Source organism: Mastigoproctus giganteus, chromosome 11 (assembly GCF_048544385.1).
Source record: "Mastigoproctus giganteus isolate SK-2022 chromosome 11, ASM4854438v1, whole genome shotgun sequence".
In the NCBI taxonomy this organism is placed as follows: domain Eukaryota; kingdom Metazoa; phylum Arthropoda; class Arachnida; order Uropygi; family Thelyphonidae; genus Mastigoproctus; species Mastigoproctus giganteus.
The window spans coordinates 133,426,393-133,449,908 of NC_143585.1; the positions used below are offsets into that span (position 1 = coordinate 133,426,393).

Sequence of the window (23,516 nt, forward strand, 5' to 3'; positions counted from 1 at the left end):
ATTGAGTTGTTTGAGACTTTGAATGGATTGAGCAAGTTGGCATTGAGCCTATGGCATTCTTCCTCTTGCACTGCCTATGGCATTCTTCTTCTTGCTCACTGCACACATACGAGGATATAAATTCTTATTGAGGAAGAATGGCTGCAGGACAGATCTGTGAAGTTTGCCTTCAGCCAGTTAGATGTTAATTGTTGGAACAAACTTCCATATGCTGTTATGGAAGTGGATAGTCTGAACAAATTCAAGGAAGAACTAGACAAACTGTTCAAGGGCATGGACAGGTTTCATGGAAAGTTTTTTTTTTTTTTTTTGTTTTCCCTGCTGATATTTTGCTTTCATGCATCATTTGCCCCTACTAATACTACCATGATAGCTGACTTAATCTATGTGTATTTTTGAAATTATATACAGTGTGTGGAAATAATAACTTTGTATTAGGGAAGATTAAAATCATCGCTGATGTTTTTCTCACCATCTAAGTTTTATTATGTAATGCTAATTTTAAATCCACTTTCTCACCAAGTTTTTGTAAAGTTAAAAAAAAAAAAGAAGTGTCTGTCTGTGTGTTATGCTTGACTTTCATTTTCTAAGGTGTTTTTGAGTTTCATTGCTACGTTTCAGTATGTACATAATTCATTTTTCAAATAATTATACAGCATTTTAAGATGAGAACTCAATTGACAGTTTTGTCATTAGTTTTGAAAGCATATTTGAAATGTACAATACTATTTTTTGCTTTAGTACCTGCTTTTAATGTGTGTGTGTTATTTTATTTTTTAATGTACGTAGGACAGTGACAGCCTCTGGTGGGATGCATTTGCTACTGAATTTTTTGAAGATGATGCAACCTTAACACTTACTTTTTGTTTAGAAGATGGACCCAAACGTTATAGTAATTTGTTTTCTTGCTTTTTCCATTAATATAATAAATGTATTGTGTATTATGATGTAGACATTTCTTTCATATGCATGTTATTTACAAAAAACAAGAAAAAAGTAGAATCCTCAATTGCTGTTTTAGAAATGAATTAAATTATTGTTAATTCTGGCATTAGAAGTTTTAGGTTTTGAATTAATACAAAATTAAATTTATAGGAAAGCATGAATCAATATGAGAATCTGCTAAAATCAAGTGCTAATCGAAGCTGTGAGGCATTTGATTCAGCAGTGCAGAGTAGTCATTGTGACATGTTTAATGACCTTAAAGAATACTTAATTCATATTTATTTTAATAAGCCAACTTCATTTATCAAGTTTCAAGGTCTGAATGAGTGGTTATAATTTTTTTTTTGCACAAGATATGCTCATATTATTGAAAGAAAAATTAACCTAATTGAATAAGTAGATAAAAATATGAAAATAATTAATGAATTACCAAGAAAATTCTTGTTGGTAGGTAAATTATTTTACTTGTTTCTTCTTTTATGTTATCAACAGAACAGAAGCAGTACTGTAGGACTGTTAGGATATTTCAACACAATAGTTGAAATCATATCAAAATTTGTACATTTTATCAGTGTTTGATTTTGTCATGGTGAGAGACAGTACTGAGTACACTGAAGATTGAGTACAGAGTAGTGGGTGCTAAGACTTAGCAATGTTCAGCTTAGAGACAAATACCATTATCCACAATTTTGCTTAAGTTGCTAATGTCTTTTTAAATTGTAAATAATTCTCTGTATAGATGAATCTGTTGTAAATTTGATTTGAAACAGCTTCCCTACTGTTGCCTCTCTCTCTCTCTCTCTGAGACTACACTAGGGCAGCTGTTTTGAAGCTTACTGGCTTCTCAGAAGCTGGTATGTGGTCTGATTAGCAAATGTATGTTGAATTGTGGCTGATGTATTCTATGTTGGTGAACAGCCAAGTAGTATATGGAAGTGTAACTTCCATTTAAAAATATAGCTGTTATGTGTACCTTTTAATCCTTAGAATTAAGTTGCATTTGACTTAGGTAGCAGAATACTATAGGAATGCAGGGATATCATGTATTTTGTTGAAATTCACTTAAATAAAAGACATTATTCACAGATAATCATTAATCCTTTCAGACTTTTAAATTATAGCAAATTCACGTATTCTGGGGATACTATACAACTTAAAAAAGATAGTAAAGATAAACATAAAAAAGATATTAAAGATAACTTAGGCAGAACTATGGAAAACATTATTTATCTTGAAGTTGAACAGGAACCTAAGCCTTAACTCAGGGTGCTGAGTGCTTGGTTTTCAGCAAGAGCAGGAAGTCTATCACTGAAATCAAATGCAAGTAAAACATATGAGTTTTGATTTAATTTCAACTGCTGCATTGAAATACCCTGCAGTTCTAAAGTAGTGTACTGTACTGTACAGGATAAATGTGGTCTGTATCTAGGTGTTAGAGGTAAACATGTTATATTTTTAAATGGAAGTTTTTCTTTCATACACTACATGGATGATCAGCTAGACTAAATATATTATATGCTTTGGCATATATTCACTGATGAACCAAACACCAGCTTATGAGAAGCCAGTAAACTTTGAAACTGCTGTCCTGGCATCTCAGATTTTTAAATGTATAGCAGATTTGCCTATCCTGGAGAGACTATGCAATTTAAAATGATAGCAACTTAGTAGAGCTGTGGATAATCGTGTATGTCTTCAATTCATAACCCCAAGCGTCAGTGCTTAACACTTGGTGCTCATTCTTCAGTGAGAGGAAGAAAGTGTCCATGATCAAAATCAAATACAGTATAAGTAAAGCATATACAAATTGATTTGAGAATGGAAGCAGTTGATAAAATCTTGAGGATTTATTGAGATTTCTTGTTTTAGATGTCATCAGAAGGTACAAATCATGACCCTATCTATTCCAAGTTCCAGAGATGGAACTTGGAATAGATAGCATCTAGAGAATGTAGAAGGAAAAGGCACAAAAAAAAAAGGGTGCAACAGGTTATGAAGGGTGTTTTTTTTCATTTTTTTTTTAAATGAAAACTGCAAACACAAAATACTAGAACCTAATAGTACCTAGTATTGTTTGTGGTTGATGGCTTGAGAAGACAGAAGATACTTGTTGCCATTAGACTTGAATTTCTGTAGATGGTATTTTTTTGGGAAATGCATGGGAAGGAAGGTTATTCCAAAAGACAGAAGTAGAAAGGATAAATAAGGAAGAGGAAAAGTTGGTTCCAGGAGTTTGGAGTTGGACAGTGAACAGATGCTGGCTGTTTGCAGTGTGTGTTTGAACTGGTTTTAAGGGGGTGGTGGAATTACAGTTGGCAATTCAGAAGAACAGTGCTCATAGAAGTATCTATAGAAAAGGCATGCAACAGAGCATCTATAAGACAGATTGGAGAAATTTTGTAAGAAATAGGTTATTAATTAATCTGACTGTCCTCTTTTGAATGGAATCAATAAGCTTTAGAGAAGTATTGGGGGCACCACCCCAGATGTGGGAACAATATTCTATGGTAGCATGGATTTGAGATTTGTACAATGTTTAGTATTAATATTAGCAATGACCACATGGTGCAAGGAAGCCTATGCTTATGCTGCACCAGCCAAAAGAAAAAAAAAAGAATAAAATAATAATAAGAATAAAATTTAAAAAATAATTAATAAAAGAAAATGAAATAGACAACTTATGCATTTGTCTCCTCCTCCCATTGATCATCTCATTTTATTGATGACGCTTTTCTGACATTACTGTATAAACAATTAAGATTTAGTGTTCTTGTATAGTTAAACTACCCTGACATACCCCTTGAAGTTATTTAAGCTTGCTTCCATGTCATTGGTTACCCGCTGATTTGAAACGTTTGTGCTATCAGAAGATCTTGCTAATAAGATCTGTTGCGATAACAACTCTTGAGGTATATGCAAGCGTTACTTTGATCAATATTATCAGATAAATGCGTATTTATATTAACCTTGTTCCCCTAAACTAGCAGTTTCCCTGAACCTTAAGATATTCTCAATAATACTGGCAAAAACCCTTGCATCACCTTCGTTTAAATGTATCCTGTCTCTACAAAACAGATTCCTTCTACCTACAAGTGTGGGCCAAGCTGATAAAAAATTCCCCCTCCCACCAAAAAGCCTTGCAGAGTTCTTCAAGTCTTGAGTTAATTCACAAGGCTTTCAGCATATAATCCCTTCTATTGTACCTGGGCAGAATTGCAGACACGTAGACATTCTGACCTAACTCACGGCATTTCTTCAGCATGGTCATATATTTATCTAACAAATCGTCAGATCATGTGTGCTTAATATCATTAGTCCCCACATGAATAATAATATTCTCTTTACCCCCCTTAAAATCTGACAATTTGTTGGTGACATCATTAATCATTGCTCAAACCCTGGTTCTAGTTCATCATCAGCCATTTTCAATCGACTGCAGGATGAAGGCCTCTCCAGCAACTTTTCAGTTCCTTCTGTTTTCAGCACTGGCCATCCATTTACTACCCAAAAAATCATAAATTTCATCTATCCATTTCCGCCTTTGTCTTCCAGGTTTTCTTCTAGCTCCTCTTGGGTACCATTCTGTTATTTTCTTAGTCCATCTGTCATCATGTCTTCGAGCTATGTGTCCTGCCCAAGACCATTTTAGTTTTGATAAGAATGTCCTTTACTTGAGTTTTCTGCCTAATCCACGTGTTTCTCTTATCTAACAGTCTGATTCCCAATATAATTTGTTCCATTCTTCGCTGTGTAGTTCTCAGCTTCTCTTCCATTCTTTTGGTGAGTGCCCAAGTTTCACTTCCATAAGTCATGGTGGGGAGTATACATTGGTTCATTATTTTACGTTTCAGACAAACTGGGATATTGCTCTTCAGAATGTGACTATATTTCCTGAATGCTATCCATCCAAAATTTATTCTTCTCTTGACTTCCAGCCATTTATCATTATTACAGCTAATAACTTGTCCCAGATAAGTATGACTCCACCTTTTCAATTACTGCTCGTTCAATCATTATTTCCGTTTCTGTGGCATACTTGTTCATCATTACTTTTGTTTTAGCCATATTCATCTTTAGTCCAAAATCCTTACTAACTGTGCATAACTGATTAAGATTTTCCTCCAATTCTTTGGGATCATAGCCTATGACCACAATGTCATCTGCAAATCGTAAATGGTTTAGGTACTCTCCGTTCACATTGACTCCTTTCTGCGACCAGTCTAATCTTCTGAAAGCTTCCTCAAGGGCAGCAGTAAACAGCTTCGGAGATAGTGTCTTCTTGTCGAACTCCTTTCTCGATTTTGAATTTCCTACTGTCTTTGTCAAGTCTAATGAAGGAGGTAGCATTCTCATATATTTTCTTCAAAATTATAATATTAGGGGTATCTATGCCTTGTCTTTCCAGTGCCCGAAACATTGCCTTATGCTGTATGGAGTCAAATGCCTTTTCATAATTCACAAATGCCAGGCATAATGGTGTTTTATATTCATTTGCTTTCTCCATTAGCTGCGATATTACGTGAAGGTAATCCATGGTTGAGAATCCTGCCCTAAAGCCAGCTTGCTCTTTCGGTTGATTCTCATCAAGTATTCTTTCTAATCTGTTAGTAATGACCCTTGTGAACAACTTGTAGATGTGGGATAACAAGCTAATTGGTCTATAATTTCCAATTTCTGATTTATCTCCTTTCTTATGCAGCAAAACTATGATTGCATTATTCCATTGCTTAGGCATCACACCTTTTCTAATGCACTTTGTGAAGAGCCTTGCCAGTTTTTGTGTTATGTCTCTTCCTCCCAATTTTAACAACTCTACAGTAACTTCATCTTCCCCTGGGGCTTTCTGATTCTTCATTTTCTTCAGTGCATGTTTTACCTTATCAGGAAGAATATCAGGTATGTTGTATGTGTTGCTAATTTGCAATCCATCTTCCCCACTGCTGGCATCATTCCCTCGCTCCTTGTATAATTCTCTGTAGTAGTCTTCTGCTATTTGAATTATGTCTTCTCTGCTGTTTATAAGTACACCATCACTATTCTTCAGTTTTAGTATCATTTGTCTTTCTGTATTAAACCAGCAGCTCATGGCTGCTGGTTTAAATCCTTTGTTTTCCCTTAATGCTTGTTCTACTTTTCTTGTGTTAAATCTTATGTCCTCTCTGAGTCTCTTTGTAATGGCTTTGCATAACTCAGTATACTCAATTTTCTCCTTGTTAGTGTTTATCTTGCTCTTCATTTTTCGCCTTCGGTTCATCATAACAAGTGTTTCTTGACTAATTCTTTCTTCTTTGGATTTCTTTTTCCCTCTAGGTTTCTTGGGCTTTATCACTTTCAGAACGTTGTAATATTCCTCGTCAATATCTTGGTCCTGAGCAGTCTGCAGAAGCTCAAACTTGTTAAGTTCCAGCATATACTGCTTTTTTTCCTCTTCTGTTATCTCAAAGACCTTTGTATTATTTACTAGAGTCAGTTTTTTCCTTTCCTTTCCTACATCTATATCAAGTGTACATCTTACCATTCTGTGATCACTTCCAACCATTTACCTTATTCAGGACGGTAACATCATTCACAATATATCTTCTGTTAGTGAGGATGAACTCTATTTCATTAGTTGTTAATCCATTTGGACTCTTCCATGTCCAATTTATGTTCACCCTTTTCTTGAAAAAAGTGTTCATTACTGACAATCCTTGAGATTCTGCAAATTCCACAAGTTTTTTACCTCTCTCATTTCTTTCACCAATTCCAAAATTTCCTATAGTTCCCCTTTCTGTGTTGTTTTGTCTTTTTCCAACCTTAGCATTGAAGTCCCCCATAATAATAGTGTAGTGGGTTTTTTACTCATCTAGAAGACTCTCAATTTCAGTGTACATTTCTTCAACCTCTTCATCATCATGGCTCGATGTTGGTGCATAAATCATTATAACCTTTAGCTTGTACCTCTTAGAAATCTTGAGTATTAGTTTTGACACCCTTGGTGATGTACTTTTGAATTCCAAAATGTTGTTTTTTAAATCTTTATGGACCAGAAACCCAACTCCACCTTCACTCCTTTCACTGTTTCCATTGGTGTACAGCAGATTTCCACTTGATAAACTTATAAATGATTCATTTCTTCTTCTTGTTTCAGCCAAACCAATGATATTCCAATTCACATTTTCTAATTCTTTTTCCAGCTCTAATATCCTGTCTTCACCAATGAGTGATCTTATGTTGTAACAGGCCAAGTTCAATTTCTGTGCATGGCAGCCTGGTCGTACCCAGAGATTCTTAGCACCCTCTCGCTGCCGTAAGACGGGGGGGTGAAAGCCGCTGGGGACTGAGGGCCATTTGTTTTGTCGTGCTGTTATATGCTGGAGGGTTTGGTCTTTTCCTCTTCACGCTGACCAGGCGTCTTGAAGAGAACCACTCTACACGTTCGTTGCCACCTAAGTGACGTAACAGGGTTTACCATCGAGGAGGTGTGCACGAGTGGATTTTAAGGAGGCAGGCCAACCGGACTTCTCCTAAATCTTCTGTAATAGAAAGATATTGGATCCATCAGTGTTTTAGACAGTGTCTGATAACACACAGGATTCCTGTTCCCCTCTTATCCCCTTCTAAGATTCTAGTCCACCTATCTTTATTACAGAAAACATTTCCCGTTTCACTGACAATGGAGTCTCCTAATAGAACAAAGTCCATCTGAACCAGTTTGCACTTGATTATTCTGTTCTGGGCCCTGAGTTGGGAGTGCATCACTTGATAGGTTACTAGAGCCTTGAGATCAAGCATCCCCCCCCCCCCCCGGGGGGGGAAACTCCACTAATAACATCAGTCCACAAAGAGCAGTGTCCATTGATTACTGTCTTCTACCACTCAACTATTACTTTATTCATAGCAGCAACTTTCCCTTCTTGCAATTTGCTCCTGAATGAGGAGAATGAAGGGATCCTCTTACCAAGAGAGGCTTAAGTTCTGCAAATTGCAATGGCTGGAGACTAGGCACCTGCATGGTGATCTGATTGAGGTGTATAAGGCCTTGAATAGGTTGAGCACACTGAATTCTGTTGGGATTCTTCCACTTGTTCAGATCACAAACCTAAGGGGGCATAAATTCAAATTAAGGAAAGACAGATGTAGAATAGATGTGTGGAAATTTACCTTTAGCCAGCGGGTGTTAATTGTTGGAACAAACTTCCATCTGTCATTGTGGAAGTTGATAGGTTAAATAAATTTAAGGAGGAACTGGACAAACATTTAGAGTGGTTGTGTGATTTTTTTTTTTTTTTGGATGATGCTCATACACTTGCTTTCTTGTATCACATGCGACTTCTACTACTACTCCCTCCTATGATGTCTGGGCAGAATTGCAGACACTTTCAGATTTAACCCTAACTCGCAAATTTTTCATCATTGGCCTGTACTTGTCAAGTGTGCAGATCTCCTACTCTTAATGTCATTAGTGCAAAAGTGTACAACAATATCACATTTGTGCTCTTAAAAGATATCTGCTGTACAACTTGATCAACTTTTGTCCAAGTTTAATGCTTGTGTAAGTTTATACATTTGGAGAACAGAAAGCCTTAAGTCATGTATAAGCTGGTGGGGGAGATAAAAGTGATTCAAGGTGCAAAAGTCTTGTACTAGTATTTTTCAATATGGCGTGAAATTTTCAATAAAATAATAAACAAAAATAGTAATAAAAAAGAAGAAAAACTACATGTTTCCTTCTTCAAGTAGGTAACTTACTGGCTAAGAAAGAAATTTTTTCATTCTATCTAAACCTCTTTCTCTGTAATTTGGATTAATGGCCTCTAGTTCTAAAATCATAACTGCAAAAATTTTGCCTTCTGATTTTGTTTTCCTCTCCCAGCAAGTTATGGACTTCAGTCAGGTCCATTCTAAGGTGACTGATTGAAGTCTGTAAAGTATTGCAAAGTGCTATTACCCACCCACATATTCAATTCTTCCTCATATTGGCAGCCTTTTTGCTAATCTCACCAAGGGATTTTCTGTCAGAGGAACTTGCCTTTGGATCCTTTTGAGATGCCAGAGGTGCTATCTCCATACTTAGCAGTATTTTAAGTGTGTGGTCTCACAAATTACTTTCTCTCAATACTGTTCTTAATTCAACCACACCAATTTTTTTATTTTGATGTTGCTATTCCTCAAGTGTGATTTCTGCTAGGTAGCCTTGGTGTGTGAAATCATATTCTTTATGTGCTCCTGTTTACTTGCTATAGTCACCTCGCAGGAGACTAGGCACCTGTGAGGTGATCTGACTGAGGTGTATAAAGCCTTGAATGGTTTGAGCATGCTCAGTGCTGATGGGATTCTTCCTCTTGCTCAGAATAATCGCCTGAGAGAGCATAAATTCAAATTGAGGAAAGACTGTTGTACTTCCACTGTGCGGAAGTTTGCCTTTAGCCAGCGGGTGGTTGATTGCTGGAACAAACTTCCATCTGCTGTTGTAGAAGTTGATAGCTTAAATAGATTCAAGGCAGAACTTGACAAACATTTGGAGTGAGTGGATGGGTGAAATAAGGGTGTGTTTTTTTTTTTTTTTTTTTTTTTTTTGGCTGATGCTATATAAGCTTGCTTTCTTGCATCATGTGCCTTTGCTAATACTATTAAGTGATTTTTTTCTGAATTTAATGTTAAATAGTTATGTTGTATGCCTGACTTTAGATTTTTGTTCTTGATGTCTGGCTACGTCTTCATACGGTACATTGCTCGTAAGTAAGTAATTTTTGATCTTTATTGCTGCTTTTCTACTATCTCTGACCGGTGTATTTTTGCCATGCTGCACTTAGTCTGCTTTTATTCGCCTTTTTGAACCTTGACATTGGCAAATGAACACTCAGGGCAGCAATTTACTTTCTTCTTGGTATTAGTAACAGTGGCAGCACTTGGCAAGGACAATGGAATTCATAGGTGAGAAAAGTTTTGTGTTTTAGGGTTGACTCGCAAGATCTGACTCTATTTTTTCAACGACTTTGTCAATGGTCAGGTTGCCATGCCAACATTGATGGGAAATTGAATAGTACAGTCTACAAACTTGGGAAGTCTGCTGCGATAAAATCTTGCACATTTGACTGGAGAAGGGCGACATCCCTGCTTAGTGTACCTTTGGACGAACAACACGCTCCAACTATTTTACCCCTTAGTGTACCTTTGGACGAAGAACATGTTCCAACTATTGATTTTACTGTAGCATCAATATTTCTACGAGTTTCTGACTACAGCATCATATTTGCTGTCCGAAGAAGAGTAATAAAAGTTGAACTGTCTCACAATGACCACTATTTCATTTGGGCTAGCTATTTCCACTGTGGAACTTAAGACAAAAAAAAAAAAAACTGCCATACACTTTTCTCAGCGACGACTCAAGCTACCATGACGTGAGACTACTATTTCTGCTCAGTTACCTGTGAGCTTTCGATCTGAACCACATCCATCCAGATTATCTGGCCCTGCTAACTTCTAAATCTCGATTATCCGCATCATATCAATAATCCAAATTTAAACAAACATCCTAGATGAAGAACAGGAAAGGACAGACAAACAAACAGCTCTCTGCAGCTCTCACAAGAGCCAGAGTCGTACATGGTGTCCTACAGCTAGAGAAAAGCGGGCCTGGACCTGCGATCAAAAAGAATCGAAGAAAAGAAGATAATGAGACTGCCAGCACTAGCGCCTCAACAGAGGCACCTAACCACCCCTCCGACCCAAGTGACAATGCCCTAGCACTGGATGCAACCCTCCCAGAGGATCCTCTCCTGGACCAGATTCTAGTTTCATGCTGTGAGATGGAAAAGCTAATGGCCAACCCCAATAATCAAATCACTACAGCAGTCCAAGGTGAAATAACAATATTGTCGAAGATGGAATCTCTTCTCTTAAATAAAAGTAAAAAAAGTAAATTGCAGCCATTATCAACCCACTGCAGGATGGAAGCCTCCTCAACAATTCATGCTGAGGGAAATGGACCATAATCTGCCACGCTGGTCCAGTGCGGGTTGGCAGATCGACCGTATTCAGCAGTCAGGGGCTTGAACCCCGGTCTACTCAAAGAGCGTGTGCTACTGCACTCCCGCTCCTGCCCACTCGGCTACGGAGGCCATCATATGGCTATTGCCAAGCTGGAGGCCTATCTTGATGAACAGGAGAACAAATGCCACAGTGCCTGCATTTATATACAGATGTGCTGAGGATCAATAACAAACTGAATCACGAGACAACCGCCAAGCAACGAAGAGGAAGACTCTATTGAAAACTCCGAATATTGTCATCTTAAAACTAGTAGATCAAGGAGAACTAAAGTCCAATGAAGAAGTTAAAAACAAAGTTGTGACCAATCTCAAAGACCAATTCAAGACCATGCGAATGAAATCTCTGAGAAAAACCCACAAAGTCGGAGTACTTTAGCATTAGTAGAGGCATATGATGCAAGAAAGCAAGCTTATGCAGCATCAGTCAAAAAAAAAACCACTCCCATTTCACCCCTCCGTTCATTCCAAATAATTGTCCAGCTCAGCCTTATATTTATTTAGGCTATCAACTTCCACAACACGTGATGGAAGTCTGTTCCACCAACCCAACCACCCGCTGGCCAAAAGTAAATTTCCGAACATCTATTCTACATCTGTCTTTCCTCAATTTGAATTTATGCCCTCTCAGGTGATTATTCTGAGCAAGAGGAAGAATTCCATCAGCATTAAGCATGCTCAAACCATTCAAGGCTTTATACACCTCCATCAGATCACCTCTCCAGTGCCTAGTCTCCAGACACTGTAATTTGCAAAACTTAAGCCTTTCTTCATAAGAGCAACCCTTCATTCCATTCACTAATCTTGATGCCCTTCTCTGTACTCGTTCCAGCAGCTCTACATCTTTCTTGAAATGAGGCCTCCAGACCTGTATACAGTACTCAAGGTGTGGCCTGACCATTGCCTTGTACAAGGGAATAATCACCTCCTTACCCCATCTAGAAAAATTTCTGTATATCATTGACAAGACACTATGAGCTACTCTTGAAGCCTGTCTGCACTCCTCAGAAAACTTCTTATTTGCCTGCACAATTATATTACACCCAGGTCCTTTTCATTCTCTACCACTGTCAGTGTAGTACAACAGAGTTGATATGTTATTCTGGGGTTACTGTTGTTTCCCATATGTAGTATTTTACATTTGTCAATGATAAACTTCATTTGCCACATCTCAGCCCATCTGCTCAATCTTTCCAGATCCTGTTGCAGCAGCAGTATACTGTCAGTAGTGTCCTTAACAACGCTGCCAACCTTTGTATCATCTGCAAACTTGAACATTAAGCTTGATATACCATCATCAATATCATTTATAAATACAGAAAACAACAATGGACCCAACACTGAACCCTGAGGGGCTCCACTAATAACATTAGTCCACGATGAGCAGTGTCCATTGATTACCACTCTGTCTTCTCCCCCTCAACCATCCCTTTATCCATAGCAGCAATTTGCCTCCAATGCCACATTGCTCCAATTTGTGCAGCAGTCTTCCATGTGCAACAGTATTAAAAGCCTTTCTAAGATGTAAATATATAATATCAAAGTTATTTCTTGCACCCAGTTCTTTTGTGATTGCTCAGGTCAGGCAAAACTTTCCCTTAACAAAACCGTGCTGTGTCCGAGCTATAACTGAAGTCTTGTCTAGATGATCCTGCAGTGCTTCTTTAACCAGTGCCTCCATTAATTTTCCTGGAACAGAAGTTAAACTCACAGGTTTATAATTACTTATGTCAGCCTTTGATCCTCCTTTGTGAATTGGAGTCACATTTGCACATCTCCAGTCAATGGGTACCTCCCCTGAGTCCAAAGAAGCTCTCATAATTATGGGCAAGGGTTTGCTTACTTCCTTTGCTGCCTCCTTTAATATAACTGGATGGATCCCATCCACCCCGGGTGCCTTTTTTATGTTTATCCTCAACAATTTCTCCTCCACTTTCCTCTCAGTTATTACAAAATAATCTAGCTCACTGCCAGTGTTTACTTCACCTCTGGTATTCCGCTTCCTGAATAACTCCTCATGTGTGAATGTAGATGCAAAATACTCGTTTAGTTTGTTAGCCACCTGAGCAGGATCATCATCTTTTAAGGGCACAAAAGGTGATATAGTTGTACACGTTGGCACTAATGATATCAAGAGTAGGAGACCAGCAGAATTACTTAACAAGTACAGGTCACTGTTGAAAAAAAGCCGTGAATTAGGGTTGAATTTGAAAGTGTCCACAATTCTGCCCAGACATGATAGGATGGAGTATATGATGAGAGCCTTGTCGATCGTTTCGGCCCTGGAAAGATTGTGCAAGGCTCAAGGGGTAGAATTTTTTTCAGCCTGGACTGTACTTGTTAACAGGAGAGACTGCTTCTACAGGGATGGGATACACTTAAATAGAAGGGTGCAAGAATATTTGCTGATGCTATCGAGGCAGCGTTAGGTGGGTCGGAAAACTGCTAGCTTGGGGGAGACAAAGACTAATAGATTAACAGTAGCCACTGGCAGAGGTGAAAGAGATTCTTGCACTGCTTCTATGGGAATGAGCAGAAGCCTAAAAAACAAGATGCAGGATATTTCAGAGACTGCTGGGAGTCATTGCGGTACAAGTAAACACATGGGTTGTGTTAGGGTAGCTAAGAATAGACACATGTGCATGTATACTTGCATGTACTCCAATGCTAGGAGTTTAGTAAATGAATTTGAGGTATTGCTCAAAACATCAAAGGCAGATATTGTTGGGATTTCAGAGACGTGGTGTCACACAGATATAAGGAATGCAGAACTGGAATTTGGGGTGTACGTCTGCAGAAAGGATAGGAAGGGAGGAGGGGTTATGCTGTTAGTTAAGAAACACATAAAATCCAAGGAAGTGAAGCCAGTCGACATCGCTGGACATTGCAGTGGCGAGTCAGTTTGGGGTGATATAAGTATTGGGAGATCAAAATTGAAAGTAGGAGTGTGCTATAGGCCTAATGACTCTGATGAGTATAATAAGAAACTGTACAGGGAAATAGAGTGGGCCAGTAAATCAGAGAGTCTTATAATGGGGGATTTTAATTTCCCAGATATTGACTGGAATTTTGGGGCTGGTCACTCACACACTAGCAAAGCTTTTGTGGATTTATTGGATGATTGTTTTTTACATCAGCATGTTTGGGAGGCAACTAGAGTAATACTCTTGATTTGATTATCAGTAGTTATTCTTCATGCATTAAGAATCTGCAGATAAATTAACCACTAGGTGGCAGTGATCATAGTGTGCTGAAGTGGGATTTACTCAAAGAGGTAACTACCATTAGGGGTAAAGGGAAGGGTTATTGCTTTCGTAAAGGAGACTACGATGGACTGAGACAGTATTTAAATATAACTATACACTGTATAGTATTTAAATTCTATACAGTGGGACCAACTGATGATGTTACCAACAGCAAATTCAAAATGGGAAGCATTCAAAGAACTTACCTTGGAAGCTGCTAGGCTTTACATACCAACTAAGAAATATTGTTCAAAGTTTAGGCCTAAATGGATGTCAGACGACCTAATGAGACATATGACAGAGAAGAAAAATGCATGGGATACATACAAATTAACACGTAACACAGAAGCCTCTGATAGATACAAATTGATCTGTAACCAATTTACAAAGGAGGTTAGATAGGCGAAGGCAGATTACGAGAAATCTTTGGTAAGGGATGCAAAGAAAAACAACAAAGAGTTCTTTATGTGAACTCTAGAAGGAAAGGGATGAATCAGATTGGTCCACTTTATCGATGGGTCAACTGTTGATGATTCTGCTCAGGTAGCTAACAAACTAAATGAATATTTTGCATCGACATTCACACATGAGGAGTTATTCAGCGAGGGGAATACCAGAGGTGTATTCAACTCTGGCAGTAAGCTAGACAATCTTGTAATAAATGAGAGTAAAGTGGAGGAAAGTTAATAATATTAAGAGTAGGAGACCGGCAGAATTACTTAACAAGTACAGGTCACTGCTGAACAAAAGCCGAGAATTAGGGTTGAATTTGAAAGTGTCTGCAATTCTGCCCAGACACGATAGGAGGGAGTATATGATGAGAGCCTTGTCGATCAATTCGGCCCTGGAAAGATTGTGCAAGGCTCAAGGGGTAGAATTTTTTTTCAGCCTGGACTGTACTTGTTAACAGGAGAGATTGCTTCTACAGGGATGGGATACACTTAAATAGAAAGGGTGCAAGAATATTTGCTTATGCTATCCAGGCAGTGTTAGGTGGGTCGGAAAACTGCTAGCTTGGGGGGAGACAAAGACCAATAGATTGACAGTAGCCACTGGCAGAGGTGAAAGAGATTCTTGCACTGCTTCTATTAGAATGAGCAGAAGCCTGAAAAACAAGATGCATGGTATTTCAGAGACTGCTGGGAGCCATTGCGGTACAAGTAAACACATGGGTTGTGTTAGGGTAGCTAAGAATAGAAACAGGTGCAGGTATACTTGTGTGTACACCAATGCTAGGAGTTTAGTAAATAAATTTTATGAATTTGAGGTATTGCTCAAAACATCAAAGGCAGATATTGTTGGGATATCAAAGACATGGTGTCACACAGATATAAGGGATGCAGAACTGCAATTTGGGGAGTACAACGTCTACAGAAAGGATAGACAGGATAGGAAGGGGGGAGGGGTTATGCTATTAGTTAAGAAACACATAAAAACCAAGGAAGTGAAGCCAGTCGACATCGCTGGACAGTGCAGTGTTGAGTCAGTTTGGTGTGACATAAGCATTGGGAGATCAAAATTGAGAGTAGGAGTGTGCTATATGCCTAATGACTCTGATGAGTATAATAAGGAACTGTGCAGGGAAATAGAGTGGGCCAGTAAATCAGAGAGTCTTATAATGGGAGATTTTAATTTCCCAGATATTGACTGGAATTTGGGGACTGGTTACTCACGCACTAGCAGGGCTTTTGTGGATTTATTGGATGATTATTTTCTACATCAGCATGTTCGGGAGGCAATTAGAGGGAGTAATACTCTTGATTTGATTATCAGCAGTGATTCTTCATGCATTAAGAATCTGCAGATAAATGAACCACTAGGAGGCAGTGATCACAGTGTGCTGAAGTGGGATTTACTCAAAGAGGTAACTACCATTAGGGGTAAAGGGAAGGGTTATTGCTTCCGTAAAGGCGACTACGATGGACTGAGACAGTATTTAAATTCTATACAGTGGGACCAACTGATGATGTTACCAACAGCAAATTCAAAATGGGAAGCATTCAAAGAACTTATCTTGGAAGCTACTAATCTTTACATACCAACTAAGAAATATTGTTCAAGGTTTAGGCTAAAATGGATGTCAGATGAACTAATGAGGCATATGGTAGAGAAGAAAAATGCATGGGATACTTACAAATTAACACATGACACAGAAGCCTATGATAGATACAAGTTGATATGCAACCAAGTTACAAAGGAGGTTAGGCAGGCGAAGGCAGATTACGAGAAATCCTTGGCAAGGGATGCAAAGAAAAACAGCAAAGAGTTCTTTACTTATGTAAACTCTAGAAGGAAGGGGATGAATCAGTTTGGTCCACTTGATATTGATGGGTCAACTGTTGATGATCCTGCTCAGGTAGCTAACAAACTAAATGAATATTTTGCATCGACATTCACACATGAGGAGTTATTCAGCAAGGGGAATGCCAGAGGTGTATTCAACTCTAGCAGTAAGCTACAGAATCTTGAAATAACTGGGAGTAAAGTGGAGGAGAAACTGTTGAAGATAAACACAAGAAAGGCACCCGGGGTGGATGGGATCTATCCAGTTATATTAAAGGAGGCAGCAAAGGAAGTAAGCAAACCCTTAGCCATAATTATGAGAGCTTCCTTGGACTCAGGGGAGGTACCCATAGACTGGAAATGTGCAAATGTGACCCCAAGTCACAAAGGAGGATGAAAGGCTGACACAAGTAATTATAGACCTGTGAGCTTAACTTCTGTTCCTGGAAAATTAATGGAGGCACTGGTTAAAGAAGCACTGCAGGATCATTTAGACAAGACTTCAGTTATAGCTCAGACACAGCATGGTTTTGTTAAGGCGAAGTCTTGCCAGACCAACTTGATTGGATACTATGATGCTGTCACAAAAGAACTGGATGCAGGGAATAACTTTGATATTATATACTTGGATCTTAGAAAGGCTTTTGATACTGTTGCACATGGAAGACTGCTACACAAATTGGAGCAGTGTGACATTGGAGGCAAATTGCTGCTATGGATAAAGGGGTGGTTGAGGGGGAGAAGACAGAGAGTGGTAATCAATGGACACTGCTCATCATGGACTAATGTTATTAGTGGAGTCCCTCAGGGCTCAGTGTTGGGTCCATTATTGTTTTCTGTATTTATAAATGATATTGATGATGGTATATCAAGCTTAATGTCCAAGTTTGCAGACGATACAAAGGTTGGCAGGGTTGTCAAGGACACTACTGACACTATGCTGCTGCAACAGGATCTGGAAAGGTTGAGCAGATGGGCTGAGAGGTGGCAAATGAAGTTTAACATTGACAAATGTAAAGTACTACATATGCGAAACAGCAATCCCAGAGCAACGTATCAACTCTGTGGTACTACACTGACAGTGGTAGAGAATGAAAGGGACCTGGGGAATGATTGTGCAGGCAGATATGAAGTTCTCTGAGCAGTGCAGATGGGCTGCAAGAGTAGCTCATGGTGTATTGTCAATGATATATAGGAATTTTTCTAGCAGGGATAAGGAGGTGATTATTGCCTTGTATAGGGCAATGGTCAGGCCACACCTAGAGTACTGTATACAGGTCTGGAGGCCTCATTTCAAGAAGGATGTAGAGCTGCTGGAACGAGTACAGAGAAGGGCAACAAGATTAATGAATGGAACAAAGTGGTGCTCTTATGAAGAAAGGCTTAAGTTTTGCAAATTACAGTGTCTGGAGACTAGGCACCAGCGAGGTGATCTGATATGGTTTGAGCATGCTCAATGCTGATGGGATTCTTCCTCTCGCTCAGAATAATCACCTGAGAGGGCATAAATTCAAATTGAGGAAAGACAGATGTAGGATAGACATGCGGAAATTTGCCTTTAGCCAGCGAGTGGTTGGTTGGTGGCACAGACTTCCATCCCTTGTCGTGGAGGTTGATAGCCTAAATAAGTTTAAGGGACAGGTATTTTAAGGAGGTATTTTAAACAGGTATTTTAAGCTGGACAGGTATTTTAAACGAACAGAGGGGTGAACTGGGAGTGGGTTTTTTTTTTTTTTTTGGCTGATGCTGCATAAGCTTGCTTTCTTGCATCAAATGCCTCTACTAATGCTAATGCTAGTCCAAACCTAAAGAGGACATTCTTTCAACAGACAATTGCCTGAACAATATAGTCACCCACTTCCTTAACAAAAAAATCATTGTTGGTGAAGATGTGTACTGCCGATCCCCGGCATGGTCACAAACTAGGACCACAGTGGCTGAAGGAGCTCGTCTCTAACATCATCTCACCATCCTAACCAAACCCGATAATCTATCGACCTTCTTTTCTACCTTCTGGGAAGCAAACATAGATATTACCTTGGCCAACAGACAAATGGCAGGGTACATATCTGGCTGGTGTGTCCTAGAATCCTAGACCACCTTAGACGACCGTGCTACACTGATGTGCAAAACGTAAGGACCAACACTGTTTCTAAAGGTTACAATCACAAAATCAAAACGAAACAGCCTGTGGCGATTTGCATAACTGTGGCCGTTCAGTAGAAAGCTGGTGTACATCCTGAAATTTGAAACGTGATGACAGGGCTCACATAAACAGATAAAAGCAGCAGTTCAGCAATAATATGCGAATTACCAAATGGTGAGCACGATTGTTACAGACATTTGATTGGTTTCATACAGTGCTACAGACAACGAAATAGCCAGTAGACAACATCGGATGACTTTACCCGGGGTCGAATAATTGGGAAGCTCGAGGAAGGTCGAAGTGCAAGGAGTGTGGCTACAGAGTTTGGTAACACCCATAGCATTGTCTCAGATGCGTGGTCGGCCTTTAGAACAACAGGTACAGCTGTTCGAAGGACCAGTGGTGGTTATCCACGAAAAACAACGCCCAATGATGACCGCTGTATACTCCTACAGGCCAAGAGGGACTGACACCAGACAGTGGGATCCATTGCAAACCAGCTGCGCAGGATGCAGGATATAGTTGTTTACTGTGGCCAGGCAATGCCACAAAGGTGGACTATTTTCTCGACAGCCAGTACACTGTCCCTTTAACACCTGCCCATCGGAAACAGTTTACAGTGGTGAATTGAACACAAGGACTGGACAGCAGCGCAATGGGGTAAATTACTCTTTACTGATGAGAGTAGATTCAGTCTCAGCAGTGATTCTGAATGTCATCTGGCGAGAGGTTGGCACACAGTATTACCCCGCAAACATAACTGAAAGGGATCAATATGGTGGTCGAGGTTGTCTCATTTGCGGAGGCGTTATCTTGGATGGACGTACTCAACTCCAGATACTGCAAGGTTGTACTGAGGTAATCCTTCCCCATGTGCATCTGTTCCGAGGTGCCATTTGTCCCGAGTTTGTGTTTATGGATGATAATGCCATACCCCATCACACTGCAGCTGTTAATATGCTTTTTGAAAGTGAGGATGTTGTTCGTATGGATTGGCCTGCCCGTTCAGTCCATCTAAATCCCATCGAACACACATGGGACACTCTGCGGAGATGCCTGGTGGCATGTTCACACCCACCAGAAAATGTTTGCTAGCTGAAGATAACGCTAACAGAGGAATGACGATGTAACCGCAAGAACTTATCAACAACATTGTTCTAAGTATGGACAGGCAGTGTAAAACGTGCATTGACATTAGGGGGTGGCCATATCTCCTATTGAAGACCACCTCTTCCCTTTGTTCCATCTTTGGCAGTGATGCATCTGTATTATGGCAGCCAGTGCTATGTTGCCATTTTTGAATAAAGTCCTTCTGTACCGTTTTGTTTCTGTTGTTGTGTCGGTGTTGTTTCCTTCATCATTTCTGTACCTCACGAGGTTCCTTTGGTTTGCTTTTCCCATATCCAGACCACTCCTATGAGAAGCTACAGGTGAAAACTGGACTGGTCCTTAAGTTTTGTATATAACCTACACCATGCCCAGAACCCAACAACAACAGCCGACGGTTATCAGCAGATCAGTGCTCAACAGATATAAAATAGATAATGCCAACTGGAATGATTTTTTTGCAGCTTTAGACAACTCTGCTGCATCAATGTCTGTGGAAGCCACAACTTCCAGGACTCCAACACACATCAGAGAATAGTGACGAAATCCATCACAAGTGCCTGCGATGCTACTCTCCAATGGAAGTACCCCTTCCCCTGCGCTGTGCCCTGGTGGTCCCCAGCTCCAGGGACCACCAGGTCCAGACCACAAATCATCAACGAATCAATAAAAATTCATTATGACCGATGGTAACTTCTCTGGTCTGATTCTCAAAAAGGTTTGATTACAAAATTATCTATTCTAGAAGTTACATTTGTTAATTTAACAGGACAGGGTTCCTTAATGTAAACTTGCCTATTTCCATCCTTCCAGCTCCTGTCTTTGTATTTGTGCTTCTGTCGAGGATTCTATCCATGTTCTTTTCTTTATCCCTATTTACAATGAATTTAATTCACTGTTATTGTCAGTTACTGCTCTTGTTACTCCTGGTCAAGAATCTGTCTTCATTTTCTCTCCTACTTGCTTTCAGTACTTTCTGAATTTCTCACACTCTGTCTTTCTTAAGACTACAGTTATTATCTAAATTATAAACCTGTTTTGTATTTATCGATCAACAGTGTTACATATAGATTTGTGCTATAGCATCATATTTATACATAGCCAACTATTGAGTAGTTACAAAATTGGCATCATTGAAGTATATCTCATATTGTGAATGCCTTCCCAACCAATTGCCTCGAATAAGTAATGTTTCTCTCTGCGGATACCACCACACAGACGGTGCCCTTTCAGAGCTTATTGGCTCTTCATCGGTGGGTGGGCAGGTTGAAATTGAAATTACATAATTTGTTTAGGGCAATAGCCTCAGGTTATGAAGAAGTTAACTAAAATATAGGTTTGCGCTATAGCATCATGTTTTCCAGGTGGTAGATGACTCTCATCAACCGGTGCAATACCACCACTTTGCTTATTGGAGGCTTGAAGTGGCGAAACCCATGTTTAGTCTCTAGAGCAAAGTTTCTGGCATCCCCCCCCCCATACTTCTCCTTCAACCCATGCACGGTACTAAGTACTATAGGTTTTGATATCTTTCGTGTTTGGGGTTTTCATAAAAATAATAAAAAAAAAAATATGTAGCCAACTACTAAGTGATTACAAAATTGGCATCATTTAAGTATCTCATATTGTGAATGCCTTCGCAGCGAGTTACCATAGTATTTCACTACCTCAAATAAGTAACACTTCTCTAATAGAGAAGACTACTGAAGACTGTTAGAGAAACGTAACTTATTCGAGGTAGTGCAATACCATGGCAACTCATTGTGCAGGCATTCACAATATGAGATACTTAAATGATGCCAATTTTGTAATCACTTAGTAGTTGGCTGCGTATAAACATGATCCCATAGCACAAATATATATGTTAGTTAATTTATTCGTAACCAGAGGCTATTGCCCAACAAAAATTGTGTGATTTCAACACTGATACCTAACTTTCTTAAATTCATTCATAATTCCTAAATTCTTTCAGAACTTCACTAAGCTTCTTCCCTGAATTTGTTAAATTCTTAATTTTAAAGAATGTATCCAAGAACTTGTTGCTGTTAGTCTTGTAGCACAAATTGTATAAGCTGTAACATTCATCGCAACTGTTTGCTCCATATTTTTTACTGTGAAATTTGAATATATTGTAAATAGTGATTAAGTTTATATTTAAATAATACCTTCGTTTTATATATATTTTGTGGTAAAGTATACTCTTTACCATCTTCAGTGTTTATTTGCTTCTAATCACGACTTGAATGTTATGAAATCTCATGGACAGTAACATAATTTGTCATTATCGTGTAAAATTTGTGTTGAACACCTATTCATGTTTTGGACTGTTTGGACATTTATTAACTTTAATGGTTAATTTCCTTCTTTTTTTTTCTTTGAATGTGTAATAATTTCTTTTGTATAATTATTTGTATAATTATTTCCATTTTTGTATAGTTTATACCTGTATAATTTTGTGAGTTTTCTGTATAATTTCTTTTCTTTCAAAGTTTGTATAACTTTTTATTTAAGGTTGTATAATTTTCTATATAATTCCTTTTCTTGAAAACAGTTCAGTGGTTAACCATTTCAGGTTATCTTTCTCTAAATGGTTCTCCTATATTTTAAAGATGATCTAACTCTAAACAAAATTCCTTCAAACTGAATTCCTAATTTAATCTGAAATGGTTTCTTTCATGTTTACTTTTGGTTTTCTACCTACAGGCACATCCTCTATCACCACAGCCCCCGGCGCCTCCGTAGCCAGGTGGGAAGGAGCAGCAGTGCGTAGTACACACTTCTTGATTAGACCGGGGTTCGAACCCATCACCACCAAATACGGAGGATGCGGAAAGGTCAGGGAATGACCACCGCATATCCCGGAGCAATATGGCCTTAGTTGCTAATGCTCCTAAAAACCAAATAACAAACAAACAAACAAACATCACCACAGCGAAACATGGCAGAGTCGAATGGACATTCCAGGTGCAGCCATTCATCAGCAGATACATACACTTATACTACTTTGTTTCTATGGGTGTAATTGAGAACTTATGAGAGAGTGCTAAGCACCAACCACTGAATTTGGGGAAAAAAGTAGCACAATTAATGCAGAGAAGTCCAGGTATAACAAACCATTAAATATGAGGGAAAACAGCAAAATCAAATATGGTAGTACAGTCCACATCCCATGGACAGTCGCACTGTATTCTTGCAAGCTTACAGTAATGATTGCAAAGCAGTATTCCCTCACTAGCTGAGTAGAGCACATTACATGTGGCTAACATCCCACCTGGAAGTAAACTGCTGTTTAAAAACACTCTGATATGCCTTATCACACAAATTGCATCGACATACCTTGCGAGTTTTTAATCTTATGTATGTTCTCTGTTCATATTATGGTATTCATTATGATTTCTTTCCGAGGGTGCTCAAGAAAGCCTTAGTGGGTGCCATAACGCCCCTGGATACTGCATTGGACCACTGCTCTAAAGATATTTCATAATTCTAATGTATTCATCCTTGTCTGCTATCTGCCCGGTTGATAGAGGCCATATAGCATCTAAAGCTGTCATAGTTCCTGTTTTTGAAATTAAAACTCCTGTCTTTACCTTTAAAAACTGCAACCTCTTCTTCAACTTCTAAGCACTGTATGATCACTTATTTCTAATGGTTCATATACTGTGAGTCCTACAGTAATGTGGATATGTACCTTGTCAGCAGGTGTTTGCTTACCCACTGGGGAGACCATAGTCAGGGTTGGAACCTGATTGGGGGTCT

General features: G+C 39.0%; 1 protein-coding gene across 1 annotated transcript in view; it reads left to right on the forward strand.

The window, feature by feature from the left end:
* The window catches only part of LOC150078442 (LIM domain-binding protein 2-like), a 374,189-nt gene that overhangs the window by 120,747 nt on the left and 229,926 nt on the right, over positions 1-23,516 (forward strand). The window contains exon 3 of the mRNA XM_090384564.1: positions 790-892. Coding sequence (XP_090240690.1) covers positions 790-892 — 103 coding nt within the window. The remainder of the gene's footprint in view (positions 1-789; positions 893-23,516) is intronic.